The sequence below is a fragment of the Convolutriloba macropyga genome, chromosome 4, assembly GCF_964194025.1.
Source record: "Convolutriloba macropyga chromosome 4, txConMacr16.3, whole genome shotgun sequence".
In the NCBI taxonomy this organism is placed as follows: domain Eukaryota; kingdom Metazoa; phylum Xenacoelomorpha; order Acoela; family Convolutidae; genus Convolutriloba; species Convolutriloba macropyga.
The window spans coordinates 33472616-33488347 of NC_134471.1; the positions used below are offsets into that span (position 1 = coordinate 33472616).

Below are 15732 nucleotides of genomic sequence, written 5' to 3' on the forward strand. Positions count from 1 at the left end.
AAAAGTCAGCCACTGAACGCAGTGCATGATCAAAAATTGTCTCTCACTCAGAAAAAAATGAGTTCATACGGCAATTGTACTCACTTCCGCTTTTAGCTCACAACGCCGTCTGAACGAATAGTACTTCCGGTTTAAAAAACCTCAATAAAACCATTTATCTTCGAGTCGTAAAAAAAGGAGAGCGCCTAAATGATAAACTGGCTGATGGCGGCTATTGAACATGAATTTTTCCTTGTTCGAAGTTGCCAGTTTATATGATTGCATTTAGCGTAAACTAAAGCCTTAGCTAAATGAGTTGCTAGACCTGTATGATCCTCTGTCCTGGCTGTAGCTGTGTGCAGTTGTCTGCTGGTGAGAAGGGCACCACCCCTGTGACGTAAATGCTCTCGTCCATGTGTTCGTATGGATTAGCACTCTTGTATCCAATTCCACCTTGGATCACCAGTCCCCACAATTCACTCAGGTGCTTCTTCAGGGAGATCTACAACATGGTGGAGCATAAATGGTTGTCTTTTAACTCAGGTCCAACTTAAACCGAATTCATTTTACATGATTTTTCAGTGCCTATTTAAGAAAACTGGGGTGTCATAGTAGCTTTTCAGAATTTGTGTCACCATCACCACATAGTAGAGCAAACGACTTTTTCTGAGTGGAATTCCTCAACAAGCGTTTCCGAACTATTACGTAGTATTGATGAGGATATACTTGTCGCCCGTATTAACTGTTATTTTGCATCAAAAATCCAAGTTTTTATTACACATGACGCATAAACACACATTTTTGGCAACAGTCAAGCCAACCTTTAACAAGTACAGCTCACGTATGCCACTAAGCGCCAATACAACTACATTTGTTTCATCTCTGAACGGTCACAAGTTTTGAAGCTCCTTAAGAATTGGCTTTTCAAGCCTATTGACGTCATATATAGGAAATCAATTAGTTTTCTCTTCATAATCTATTAATAGATTTGTATTTTGATTCATCTACTTTTTTAGGAGGAACCAAGTAACTTCAAATGTCTAACCGTAAAGTTGAACATTCACAAGTTTACAATTATATTAACAATCATCAACATACCCAAGCAATTGAATCAATTGTGACTGTTTGGTTCCACTTTCATATATATTAATTGTCGTAAACGCACTTTATTAAATGTATATTTAACTGGCCTGTTTATATCCGGATAGGAAACATTCGTGTGCCACAAGTAGCGTCAGACACTCCAGTTCACTTTCTTGGTCAATAATCTGCGAGGGTGGTGACACAAGCGCAGTGACTGCGTCTGAGTGAGTAAGGCCTTGTAGGTTGACCCCGTTTGCAAACAGTACCTTGTCACCCACCACCAGGTTAGAACGAGCAGCTAGTCCTTCTGGCATAATCTGAAAAGTCACGACTATCATTGAACAAAATAGCCGATAGATATTATCGCAATTTCCATCATAGCTTTTGTAAAACACAGGCAAATTATATCCTATTAAGCGCCGCTGATATAATCTGCTAATATATACCGAGAAATGATGAGCACTGACCCGCAAAAAATCTGAGAGCTTCAAACATCGCCAACAAGAACATTTGGAACGCTACAAAGACTTCAAATCGAGGCGATAACGATTTTAACCTATGAGCTTTCGAAAGCCAGTCTGAGATAGTGCAATGCATATAAAATGCGGTGGCATTAGTGAAATGCTGGCGAGTTACATCCTGATAACTCTTTTGTGTACCACTCAACTTACCCTCAATATTACAAAAAAAATAGCTGCCATTGTTTCTCGTGAAGCCTTCTCGGATTGAAAGACGCAAAGAAAAGAAAAGTGGATTGTTTTTTTCAGCATAAATAAGTTTTACTGATTGGATTTTCGATATTGTTATTCAGCCTACTCCTTCTTCCTAATAAAAGGATAACCATTAGAATACCATTAGAACTGGTAACTAAGACTAATTAAAATTATGTTAAAGTAACGAGCATCTAAAACTGGAATTTATAGGTTTATCAAGTTCATAATTTTTCATTTACTTTCCCAACATTGATTCCGTTTACTTCAAGTTTTAAATGTAGATAGAGCGAAGAAAACAATAAGCTCTGAGGCCTAGACAAAATATTAAAATAGCAGATTAGATTAAAGCGAAATAAATTTTGTCTGTAAAAAATAATACAAGGAAAACTCATAAGAAACAAAACTGAAGAAATTTATTGTGACAATTGAAAACCTAGTTTTCGAACTGAATAAGAATGGACTACAAAAACCTATTTTAAAAAAAAATTAATCGAAGACTAAGTGAAAAATCGAAGTCAAATTGCTGCGTTCAAAAAAAAAAAAACCAAAATCAAGAGAGCGAAAACTTGTTCAGCACACTTTTCTGATTAAAATCAACCGACAATTAAAATTACCACAAAAATTTAACAACAAGAACATTCTAAAACTTTAAAACTGTCAAAAATACAAAAATCAAACCAACAAAAATGGCTCCAAATTGCATCTGAAAGCATTAAAATAGCCGACAGATTGCCAGAAAATAGCCGCCATTGACGCGATTGATGCACACCGGGATTGAAACAGAAAAAGAAAAAAAGATTAATTAACCGAATTTTTTTTCTGTCTTTTTAGTGTCAAAAAAGTTCTAACTTGTGCAGTTTCAGTTGGATTCTAAAACTATACTTAATTCAGCTTCTAAACTGAAAGCTAATAAGCTTAATAACATTCTCAGCTATATAACACCCTAATGAACTTTAATAACCTAATTCACAATGACCCAATGACCGGGCTTTATCGGTTTATCTCGTCTCTTTTGATTTTGATCTTTTGACTTTGACAGTATTCACCACAATGCGTAATTGAATGCGTTAAAGATATTAAAATCTATTCAGTTGAAACAGTGAGTGAGAAGTCAAAGATGAAATCCGTGACTTATGTAAAACCAAAAAACCTGATCAAAGGGTAAAGCGAATTTAGAAAAAAAGGAGAGGGCCTAAATAATAACCGTTGACAGGCTGACGGCGGCTATTAATAATCCAAAAAAGTTTCAAATCGCACATCGAGAATTACCTTATGCCACTTCTGATTAGACTACGGAACTCGGATACCCTTTCTCTTCAAATAGTTAAAAGACCTAAACACAAGGTTTATCGGTACTCCCACAAAAGTACACAAATGTAATAGTACTTTAATGAATTTGACGTCACCAGAGGAGGATTACTCAAGGAGATTCCACAATTTTGCACAAAAAAATGGTTGCCTCAGTTGAGAATTTTGTGGAATGAAGTTCTCACACTCCTCTGTTTACTTTAACATTTTGTGATTCAAGTTTTTCGTCTCGCAAAAAATCTATAGCTTCCAAACTTACATAAACCATAGGAACTTAAATTTGAAATTGATTTATTGGGCTGCCCGAATCAACTAGGCAAGCATAAAATTGAAGTAGTATTATTGAAATAGAACAATGTTAGAAGGTACCAGCAGAAAGCCAGCATATAGCTGCCATTGATTCCCATATCCCCAATACGGATTGAAAGAAAAAAAATGAGAAAAATTGGTTTTTGTACTAAACATTTTTTAAGGACACACTAGTTTAACGACATTTCTAAGTTCGACATACCCCTGTTTCATAATGAGATGACCAATACCAATAAGCAATAGGGATGTCAACTTTTATTAACATATTTAAAGCAGTGGGTATCAAAAATTGGGCCTTATGGGTTTATCTCATTTCCAGTTTTGTTTTCGGTTTTCGATACTGACGTTGTTGACTCTGGATATTTGCTGAGCGTCGGCTGCTTCAAGCAATTTAAGTAGAATGAGAGATTTAAAATAGCCTAGACAAGTCAAAAAAATTAACGCAAAATGTTAAACAAGCTGTGAACTGAAGCAATTTTTGACCGTTGAAGTCAAAACATAGCAGGATAAGATCTGACTTACAATGCAGAATTTTCACTGACTTAACAAAAAAACTACACATAGAAGTTACTAGGAATTGACTTGGCGATGCACTTGGAAACAAAGCTCAAAAAAACAGTAAAAACAGAAATTAAATTTCCCCATATGAACAAAAAACAACCTGCGAAAAAACTAAATGTTATTCTCACCGTTTTCTCACTCTACTTTAGAATCAGAGTATAATACTGCACGACGAAACGGAATTACCCCAATATAATTAAATTATGTGTTGCAAAAAAACAGGGTCACAATAATAGCGAGAAAATGAGGGCGGTTATTTTTTTTAAAAAAACTGAGCTGGTTGATTGACAGAAGAGCTGCGATAGCTCCCTAGACCTATTAGCTCAAAATAGCACTAAACATAGCCAGCAGATTGCCGGAATAGCTTCAATAAACTTGCGTCGCGTATATTAAGGATAGAAACCAATAGATATAAATAGGGAAAAGTTATTGCCGCCGCTTAAAAACCTATGTAAAAAAATTCAGCGATAATTAAATAACCCTTGTAAAAATTCATTCCGCAGAAGCCTTTTCAGTAGTGACCTTTAATAAATAGAGGAAATCCTTTGACCTTAACCTAATTCAAATTAAAATTAAGTTTAAAAGAGCAATAGTCATTTTATTGAGTGAGGTAAGTCACTTGTGATCAAAATCCAATCACGCAAATAACCATAATACTTTGGTTAAGAGAGCGAAAAATGACGTGACGCGCGCAAACACTGTTAGTGAGAGGAAGTAATTCAGAAAATTTGACTTGTACAGCTTTGCGTGAACATTTTTCTTTGAAAAAGAGCGTAAGACAAAACAAAAAACCCCAAGAGTACTGCAATATAGCTCCAATCAGCTTACAGCTTCTCAGCTATACAAAAGAATGAGACCTTAAAATTTACAGAGAAAATAGTTTTTCTACTACTTGTTCAATAGAATTAGACTCATTTACAGCAAAGCTGCCCTCGACAACGTTCAATTAAATTCAGATATCTTCAACCCCTCCAATTAAAGCAACTCACTTGGAGATAGGGAAAAGTCAATTTGAGAGCAAGTCACTTTTGACCGAAAACCAGTTCAACAAAAAACTTTCTCCAATACGTGTGAAAACTGACGTCACGCACATAATTAAGTCTCAAGATTGTATGGATGAATGAATAAAAGCTGATTTGAAGTATGCATTACGTCATATGCTCATAGCAAAAATCTTTACCAAAGAAAAAAGCGAAGGCTAATCATAGCTAAGCGCAGCTATCACTACCGCAGCTATTAATAAAGATATAAACACTATTACTTAAAAAAATTTCTGTACTTACAACAAAATTTTCACGGTTTTCATAAGTTCACGGATTTGATGGCTCACCCTTTGGTTCCTCTCTTCTGATGAAAAGAATTAGAGAGCTACTTTTGATACCACAAAGATTAGTCTCTGCCCAGTGCAGTAACAAATTCGCAAAACTCAGGCAGCTTTACAACGGTTTTTGTAGAATTAATTGGGCGTTAACTTACTTACTTAAGCAATGCGCTTGATTAGCGAAATTTCGGACATTCATTACAATTATAGAAGTGAAAGAAGCAAGTTTAAATGTTCAACTAACTCGGCAAATGCCAGAGGAAACATCAGAAAATCGCAATTGCGAAAACTTTCTTGGGAACAATCTGTTCAATTGATAAGCTTTCCGATCAGCTTTCACTAACTGAAAAACCCCTGAATTCAATCAACACTAATATATGTCATTATCTGTACTGTTAACTCAACATTTAGCTATGTACTTGCAGGAACATGCAAACAATTTGAGCATGCATATTCAAACTGATTACTTCAATTACACAGACCCAATTCCCAATGTTTAATAGAACATACACATGTTGCTTCAAGAAAGATACAATGAACACGTTCGGTTTTTCCAACATCACGAAAAAAGTTGGTAATGAAAACTGAATAAAAGGTGTATCAGCCAAGCCACGCTACAATATTTTTGTCTTTATAACCAAGCATGAAAATATTGCGCGTTTCCGCCATCATAATGCTATATGACCAATATGAGGTAGGACACGTTATTAAGATTTCATTACATACAAACATTCTATAAGGGTGCGCATTTTTGTTGTTCTACAACTTGATGATGAACTCGGCTTGATTGAACTGAAAGAATTAGCCAACCCACCTTGGATATGTAGACGGATGTGTCTCTGAGCCCACAGATGTGCATGGGGTGATCAGTGCCTCCTTTGATACTGAAACCCAGTGGCTCCCCGGTCTTCACTAGGACCACTTCCTCCACATGGTCGAGACCCCCGGGCTCGTCGTCATGCACTCCTAAAAAACTGTTTTTTAATGATGTTCTACAACATTGCACGCCGGCATCATCAAAATGATTTTTAAGAAACACAGCCACCTCTAACTCACCTGAATGCCATATTAGTTTCTTTTGTCATAATAGTGAAGAAACAAGGGGGCTTGTTATTGTTCGGAGGCACATAATGGTCCGACCCCTTTTCACAACTTTCGGTCACTTGGAAAAGACCGAAATTTTTATTGAAATTACAAAATGCGATGACTCATTGAAATAAATACAGGGAGAAAACTATGTACACGAGGTTAGATTTTCTCTTGCAGCCCAAATTTAATTTTCAAAACAATCGCGTTCTCGAAAACACTGTGTTAACAACTCCAGAGTGCCACATATTAATGCAGCGTGGATTTTAAAAAAATTCAACAAAAACCAAACCGTTTGAAGTTCCATTAACAGGATATTTCATCATTCGCATATAAAAGTTTAGTAGTTCATGCAAAATGAACAGAATTTCGGTCACAAGGTTTCCAGCGTACAAAAAACGTAAACATCAGATAACCAAACAAGGTGTTCCACAAACAGGGTTTTTATTTGTAGGATGTAAAAATATTACTTTATTTCTTTTTCTGATTAGCTTAACGCTACTCCTAAGGGCTGGTGATATAGAAACAAACTCAGGACCTGTTTTAACATACAATGATGACTCTAAGAAGAGAGTCGGAAATAAAAATTTATCATCTAAATGTACAAAGCATTCTTAGCAAGAAAGAACAACTACGCACTCTAGTGCACGATCTTGGCTCTAACTGCATTTTTTGTTTCACAGAAACATGGCTTTGTGAGTTTGATGATATAAACGTTTTCAATCCTGAAAAAGAAAGATACTGTTGTTTCAGATCTGACCGTATTTCGCCTGCCGGAACGAAAACGAAAAAAGGTGGTGGAGTTATGATGCTTGTTCAAAAGGTTTTTTCTCCAAAAATTCGTAATGATTGAATCTTTTTAAGGGGAATTTTGAGAGTGTATGGGTCTCATTGAAAATACCAACTTGTCCATCCTTACTAGTGAATGTTACTTAAAACCCCAATAAACAAAACAGCACTGATTTTTTGGACCAACTTGCAATTAACATTGATAATGCAATTACGAAAAACGAATAGATAACACTTCTGGGCAACTATAACATTAACTATTTAGATACCTTGGAAAGATCTAGGCTTGAAACAGTAATATTTCCTTATGATTTACATATAAAGAATCAAACAATTCCTACTCATTTAAACCGGGGCAACAATACCAAAAGCCTTATTGATTACATTATTACTGACTGTTCAACTATAAACGACACTATAATTTGTGATAGCATAGTAAAAAGTGACCACTTTGCTACTCTAAGTCTATTAGGGCTTCATGTTGAAACTAAAAAGGTACCAGTCCAGAAAAAATTTTTCGATTAAAAACTATAATGCACTTGATTTTAAACACTGCCTAGAACAACAAAACTGGCAAAAAATGTACGTTCAGAACAACTTGGATTCAATGCTACAAGTTTTCAGTGAAAATTTTACGACAGCACTTTCGAAAAGCGCTCCACTTAAAAAATGTTTTATCCGAAATGACAAAAGTTTTTTTTACAATAACAGACAAATGGTTAACTAGAAAATCAAGACAACTGATTGTAGATCGAGATAGGTTTTTGAATGATAAAGACTATGAAAATTTCTTTGATCTAAAAAACCAGTTTAGCATTTCTAATGACAACGATTTCAACATATTTCCCAGAAATCTTATTGAAACAGCAGAAAGTGACAGAAAAAAGTGGATGCTGATAAATGAAGTAAGAAACTGAAAAAACAAAACCCAGGATCTACAGTTTGAGAAACGTATTTGGTGATTATGTAACCCAAACAAAAAAAATTGCTAACCTGTTGAACTATCGTTTCTCTACACTTGGGAAATTCCAAGGCCCTCAGCATCCACTACAGACTTCTGGGACAGGCAATCCTAAACAAAAAACTTTTAGCTTTCACTGTGTAAAGGAAAAAGACTGTCATGACGCAATTAGGGCCTTGGGGAGAAATAAACCGATTGGACCATCAAACATTCCTGCATGGGCTATTAAAGACTCAAGCTCTGTCATTGTTCCTCACTTAAACTTCCTTGTGAACTACTGCATCAAATTATCTTGCTTCCCCAATGAGCTTAAACGAGCACATGTTGTACCACTATACAAGAAAGATGACCCTGAGGAACCTAATAACTATCGCCCAATTTCCATTAACCCATGTCTTTCTAAGATCATTGAAACCATCTTGAGGGATCAAATTTGTCAGTACCTTCGCGACAACAAATTACTAAGTAAAAATCAGTATGGTTTTAGGAAAAAGTTTTCTATCATCGATTCCCTGTTATTTTGCACAGAATTCATCAGAAACAAAACTGACATTAACAATTTTGTCACAGCAGCATTTTTTGACCTATCAAAAGCTTTTGATTCTAGCAATTATGACATTTTGGATATCAGGGAAGGCAACTGCAAGACAGGTTTTGATGAGAGCTCAAAAAATCTCAAGAAGTTTCGTTACAAACCGCCGCCAATCCGTTGTACTACTAGATTGCGTATCAGATGAACTAATGCTTCATAGAGGTTTACCACAAGGAACAGTACTTGGTCCGCTACTATTTAATCTGTACATTAATGACATGGCAACAAGAGTTGACAATGAAACTGAACTCATACAATATGCTGACGATACCGTTATTTTAACTTTTGATACCTCCATTGACAAAAGCAAAATCAAGTTAGAGCAAAATGCAAACAAACTTATTCAATTTTTTCATGAACATCACCTCACAGTTAATACCTCTAAAATTGAATTCATGATATTTGGCAAGAGCAAAAGAAAAGATTTCAGTGAACCGATAATTTTAGATTCAATTCCAATAGACGAGAAACCTGAAGTAAAATATTTAGGGGTTCACATAGACAGCAATTTAACGTTTCAAGAGGAAGTGAAACATCTTACAAAAAGGGCCCGAGGAAAAAAAACAATTTATGCTATTAGAAAATCAATTCCACAAAAACTATAGATACTTGTCCTAAATGCCCTAGTATTAAGTCACTTGCACTACTCAGCTGTTATCATTCACGCAATTGAGCAAAATTTAATAATGTCTCTTGCGAAACAGCTTAACTGGTCATTACGAGCAACTTTTTTAGACAGAAATTTGAATCTGTTCAAGATATTAAATGCAGTCGGAATATACTACCCGTAAAACTCTTTTTAAAAACAAAAAGATTACACTACTTTTGGAAAATAAAAAAACAGTTACGACCTGCTTTTCCACCAACATCGGGACGTCCTTTAATCACCTGGAATCTTCATGAGTCTATAAGGACAACAGAATTGTTCTGGGACCAAAAATTTTTCTCTATCAAAAGGCAAAACTCGTTTGTTAGATTAGCGATACTAGATTGGAATGAACTACCCAGCGAAATTAAAATCAAACAAGACAAAAAAGTTTCCCCAAGCAACTTAGAACTTTCTTCTCAGCTTACAAAAGGAACCCTTTTTGCGGAAGGTTACTTGTTCAACATGGCGTGACTTTAAATTTGGAAAATGAATTAGAAATACTGTTTACTGGTTGGGTTGACTTTATAAACTTAATTAATTTTTATTTTGAGATATGCGACATAATTTGAATTTAACTCAAGTTTTCTGTTATAATATGTAAATAATAAATCCATTTAAATAATTACACTGCCTGACTAATATCAATTGTACTCGTTGATGTGGATCGGAATTCAGTGTTTTTTTTATATAGCTTTGCTCTATTTACAGCTTCGCAGCTATGATAACATTCAATTTATATTATATACATAGTAAACATACATATACACATATAAATGAAAAGGTTTTTCTTGCTTTACGAGGTACGTCGGAAATTTTTCGAAATTGTGCCTTGGATGTAAGCTGATACCTGGGTACTAAGAGCATTAGCAGTTCATCAATATTAAACTTAATACTCCTGCTCTTGTTCTCAACAAACATAGCCGGCAGATTGCCGGAATAGCTGCGAAAGAATAGACCTGCGTGCCGTATAGTAGAGATAGAAACGGATACAGATCTAAATTGAATAAAAATCGACGCCACTCAAAAAAACTAGGTAAAAAACATTCAGCGATACATTAATAACGCTTATTAATATTCATTCCACAGAAGCCTCTTATTAGGGACCTTTACTGCACATATGAGTTCCTTTGACCTTAAACAAATTCAAATTAAACTTAAGTTTTAAAGTGCAAAAGTCATTTTATTGAGTGAGGTAAGTCAAGTATGATCAAAATCTAATCACGCAAATAACCTTAAAACTTTTGCTAAAGCGAGTGAGAAATGACTTCACGCGCGCAAATGCCGTTAGTGAGAGGAAGAAGTCATACAAAAAATTTGACTTTTTCAGCTTTGCTGTGTGAACAAATGTAAAACGAAAAAAGAGCGTCAGACGACGAAACAAAAAAAACCAAGAGCACCGCAATATAGCTTCGCTCAGCTTACAGCTTCGCAGCTATAAAAAAGATAAATGAAAGATTGCCATAAAAAGCCGTGATAGATTCGCGCAACTTCAGATTCAAATACCTAATTAGGAGCAAAGACCGAAAAAAAAATAATTCTATTCCTTTTTATTAATTGCAGTAATGTTATATTTTGATTATCAATCAGTAAAACTTATTGCTGCTTCCATTAGCTGCTCTCAAATAACCTGAAATATAGTGACATAACTTCAGTTGACTTTATCTCCTGGAATAAAGGGAATGTAAAAACATACCCGCAGATTGCCGGAAATTAGCCGCCGTTGATTGCAATAACCAAGATTGGGATTGAAAGAAGAGAAAAAACTAGTGAAAATATTATTTTTGTAAAAACAAATTTAAAGTGCTATTTTGATGTCAGTTTGGAGCTGAACATGCTCCTGTTTCATAGTGAGACCACAGAGTGGCTAGTATCAATACCAATAAGCATTACAGATGGTAACTAAGAACGAAGTTTGAGTAATGGGCTTTATCCGGTTTCTATTTCTGATTTCATTTTTTGATACTGACTCTGTTCATTAAGAATTGCTTTGCTGAGCATCTGCTGTCTAAAAGCACTTTTAGCAGAATGAGAGAAGAGTGAAACTAGCCAAGAGAGGTAAAAAAAAACATTTCATGCAAAATGTCGGAAAAGCGGCAAAATGGTAAAGCGAAAAAAAGTTTGGCGAAGTAAAAAAAAATACGAGCGCAATAATAGCCGGCTGAGAAGATGAGGGCGGCTATTAAAAATCATTTTAAATTTCATTTCGCAGAAGCCTTTTTATTAGGGACCTTTATTACACAAATTAGTTCCTTTGACCCTACACTAATTCAAATTAAACTGAAGTTTTAAAGTGCAAAAGTCAATTTTATTGAGTGAGGTAAGTCACGCATTGTGAAAATCTAATCGCGCAAATGACCTCAGAAAACACTTGGTAAAAAAAGAGAGAGAGATGACGTCACGCGCGCCAATGCAGTTAGAGGAAGAAGTCATTCAGAAAACCGACTTTTCAGCTTTCTGTAAATAAATGGAAAGCGAAGGCGTCCGACGGCAACAAAACACAAACACCGCAACAAAGTTACGCTCAGCTTGCACCTATATATAAAATCGCTGCACTAAAAGTGAAAAATAACGTCACGCACACAATAAGTCAAACTTGCATGAATTAAAGCTTTGAAGTGATGGTCTCTTGACAAAAATATTGACGCAATAAAGACGACATTGCCGGAAGAATTCCAAAATCCACTATTAGGGTCAGACCCTCCAAAACAAAACGAAATCGCAGCCGAAACCCCCATTTCTTTACAATCAAAGATATTATTGAAAAGACCAAAATTTGACTAAAAAATGAAAATCTGAGCCAATTTTGCACTAGAAAGGCAATATTTGCGTTCTCAAAAGCACTTATCAACTACAGTGGGCTACATATTAATGCAGCGTGGATTAAAAAAACATAGCTAGCAGATTGCCAGAAAATAGCCGCTAAAAAAATTGGTCTTTTCTTTAAAAAAGGAGATTTTGAAATTTTGATTAGGAATCTGTATAACTTATTGCTGCTTCTATTAGCTGCTCTTAAAAACCGTCAATTAGAGTGATATACACTCACTTAACCTTATCTCTTCGAATTAAAGTAAAAAGTCCATTTCAGAGTGAGGAGATCATTTTTGAGTGAGGTAAGTCACGTGTGACCAAAAATTTAATCACGCGACTGAACAAAAAAACTCGCTTCACTTAGAGTGAAAAATGACGTCAAGCACGCAATTCAGTAGAAATTGCATGAACGAATGAACAAAAAGCAGATTTGAAGTAATTTCGACGTCATATGGTCGTAACAAAAATCGTGACGACGAAATAAAAAAACATAGCAGGACAAGTCCTGACGTACAATTCTATGACTAAATAGAATTTTCAATGACTAAACAAAAAAACAAGACCTAGAAAAGACTGAGTGAAATGGGAAAACCATTTCTAAAAAAAATAGAAAATCAATGTCAAAATGCACATAGCGAGAACAAAACCCACTAGCGAGAAAATTCAATCTGATTGTAACGAAAACCTGGGCCTAAAATGAGCTATTAATGAATTGGAAAAACCATTTAGAAAAAAAACCAATCCAAAAAATCGAAAAAAACAGTAAAAATCAATGTGATATTGCCGCATGTGAACCAAAAAAAACACTAGGGAGATAGCAAATTTTTTGTTCAAACAGCAGCTTCTCACTCTACTTCAAAATTAGAGCAAAAAAATTCACGCCGCAAAAGCACTCGCTTTTTCGCTCCACTTCCTGTTTCGGCGTGACCAAAATCACTACCCCAATTTGCCTTCAAAAATCACTAAAACTTGAACAGATCTTAAAAAAAACATAGCAGGAAGAATTCCGGAAGCGACTCGAAGCATCAAAATTTCACTTAAAAAACCGTAATTGCAGCGGAAGCCACTAATTTTTGAAGTAAACGATTAACTCACTACCTCTCCAGGTCTGCTCTAAAAATTGGTGAAACTTAATCTACTGTCACCAGTAGAAACAAAATGCAGCAAAACTTTAGATCATTGAAAACGTTTGGTAACGTTAAAGAACCGAAATAATTAAAGTGTTCAAAAATGTGATAGACTGAAAAAGCTGACAAGGTTATCAATTGCCCTCAAATAATTCATGATTTTAATCGAAAAAGATCGCGCAAGCAAACGGCAGATAAATCTTAGAAGCCAAGTTAAATCTTTTCAAAACAGAAAGCTCAAATTTAAGAATCAGAAAACTTCTATAATTAAACTTCTAATCACTGCAATTAGAACAAAAAACAAACAAACTTGTTCCTTGTACATATGCTAGACAACATGATTTCATACTAATTCAAAAATTAAATTGCTCATAGAATAGACAAAAGCAGCAGAAGATTATTCAAAGGCAAAAATTTTTTAATTTAATACCAAGGCCGGAAGAAAGTTGCAGTAAGTAGTCTTAAGTGGAAATAGCGGGAAAGAATTGCTATCAAACTCTCAGTACTGCCATATGTTGAATGAAATCAAATGCAAACCAAAAAATGAAAATCTAAGAAAAAGCTGAAATCATTCACTTCTAAAAAGTGAAAAAATCAATATACCGAAAAACAAGTAGGTGCCAGGACAAAGATAGAAAGATACTAACTAGAATTCAAAGAATATGGCCACAATATAAGTAACACCGTAACAAACACACATTCTTGATTTTTTAAAGTTAAAAATCAAAAAAAAAATTCAAGAAAAACGAATACATTTCATTGTTGAGCTTTCAAGACATATAAAAGATAACTAATCAACCGATACAAAGATCTATTCTCCTGAAGAGAACAAAAAACAGGAAAAAGCAGAATTCATAAATGCAAAAATTGAAACATTTTGCAAAAAAATGGTCTAAAAAATTTTTAAGACAGCATTTATGAAAAAGATTTAACTGTTTTTCAAAACCTAACGCCAACAAATGATTGAATTTTTAATGAAACGAAATTAAAGTCCCTCATGTTGCACAAAAATACTATTTCTAGCAATTACAACCAAAATACAAACAAAAAACTAACGAAAATCGGATTAGCGTATGCAAATTTTATAAAACAAAATTACATCGAACTAAAAAATCAAGAAAAATGTGCCAATTTTCAACTTGAAACGCATTTTCAGACTCTGCAAAGCACTGTGGATAATATTTCCGAGGTTGACATTTCAATATAGTATCGAATAAACTTTATTTCTATAAGAAACAAAATTAAAAGCAAAAAAATGGGCCACTTAGTCAAAAAAACGGCTAAAAACGGTTATCTACATGTGCCATTCGGTCAAAAACTGCTTTTCAAAGTCAAAAAGTCATTCACTAAAAGAAGCGCATGATCAAAAACATCGAAAATCTGTTCACCGAGAGAGCTCTTCTCACTTTTGCTCTTAGGTCAAAATGCCGCGTGAACAAATCTACTTCCTGTAAAAGAACATAAGCGGAAGAATTCCGGAAGCGACTCGAAGCGTCAGAACTTCACTAACAAAACCGTAATTGCAACCGAAGCCACTAACTTCTGTATTAAACCATTAACTCGTTACCTTCCCAGGTCTGCTCTAAAAATTGGTGAAACTTAAACCACTGTCATCAAGAGAGAGAAACAAAATGCAGCAAAATTTTATATTATTGAAAACGTTTGGTAACGTTAAAAAATCCAAAATAATTAAGGTGGTCAAAAACCTGATATTCTGAAAAAGCTGACAAGGTTATCAATAGCCCTCAAATAATTCATGATTCTAATCTGAAAAAGATTGCGAAAGCAAACGGCAGATAATAATCTTAGAAACTAAGTTAAATCTTTTCAAAAAAAGAAAGCTCAAATTTAAGAATCAGAAAACACCTATAATTACAATTCCAATAACTGCGATTAAGACAAAAAAGAAAACACCTCTTCCTTGTTCTACACAAACTAGACTTCAAACATACCCGGCAGATTGCCGGAAAATAGCCGCCGTTGATTCCAATAAGCATGATTGGGATTGAAAGAATAGAAGATATCGAAAAAAAAGATTTTTGTACAAAAACATTTTTTAAGTCCATTTATTTTGATGGCATTTCGTAGTTGAACATACTTCTGTTTCTTAGAGAGAGACTACAGGGGCTACTATCAACACCAATAAGCATAAGAGATAGTAACTAACACTTATAGGAACGACGTTCAAATAGCGGGCATCTAAAATTGGGCTTTATGGGTCTATCCCGTTTCTATTTCTGACTTCAATTTTTTATTCTGACTCTGTTCATTTTGAATTGCTTTGCTGAGCAACTGGTGTTCAAATTCACTTTTAGCAGAATGAGAGAAGAGAGAAACTAGCCTAAAGAAGTCAAAAAGATGCAGGCAAAATGCTAAAAAGCGGCAAAATGGTAAAGCGAAAAAAAGATCGACGAAGTAAAAAAAGGAGCGCTATAATAGCCGGCTG

The 15732-nt window shown here is 34.8% G+C and overlaps 1 protein-coding gene across 2 annotated transcripts in view; it reads right to left on the reverse strand.

Annotated features, from left to right (window-relative positions):
- Positions 1-15732, reverse strand: part of LOC142337630 (uncharacterized) — a 448376-nt gene that overhangs the window by 11619 nt on the left and 421025 nt on the right. For both annotated transcript variants that reach the window (XM_075387006.1, XM_075387005.1), the window contains 3 exons: positions 6089-6240; positions 1170-1379; positions 305-481 (listed from right to left, as the gene is read on the reverse strand). In XM_075387006.1, the coding sequence (XP_075243121.1) occupies positions 305-481; positions 1170-1379; positions 6089-6240 (539 nt within the window). The remainder of the gene's footprint in view (positions 1-304; positions 482-1169; positions 1380-6088; positions 6241-15732) is intronic.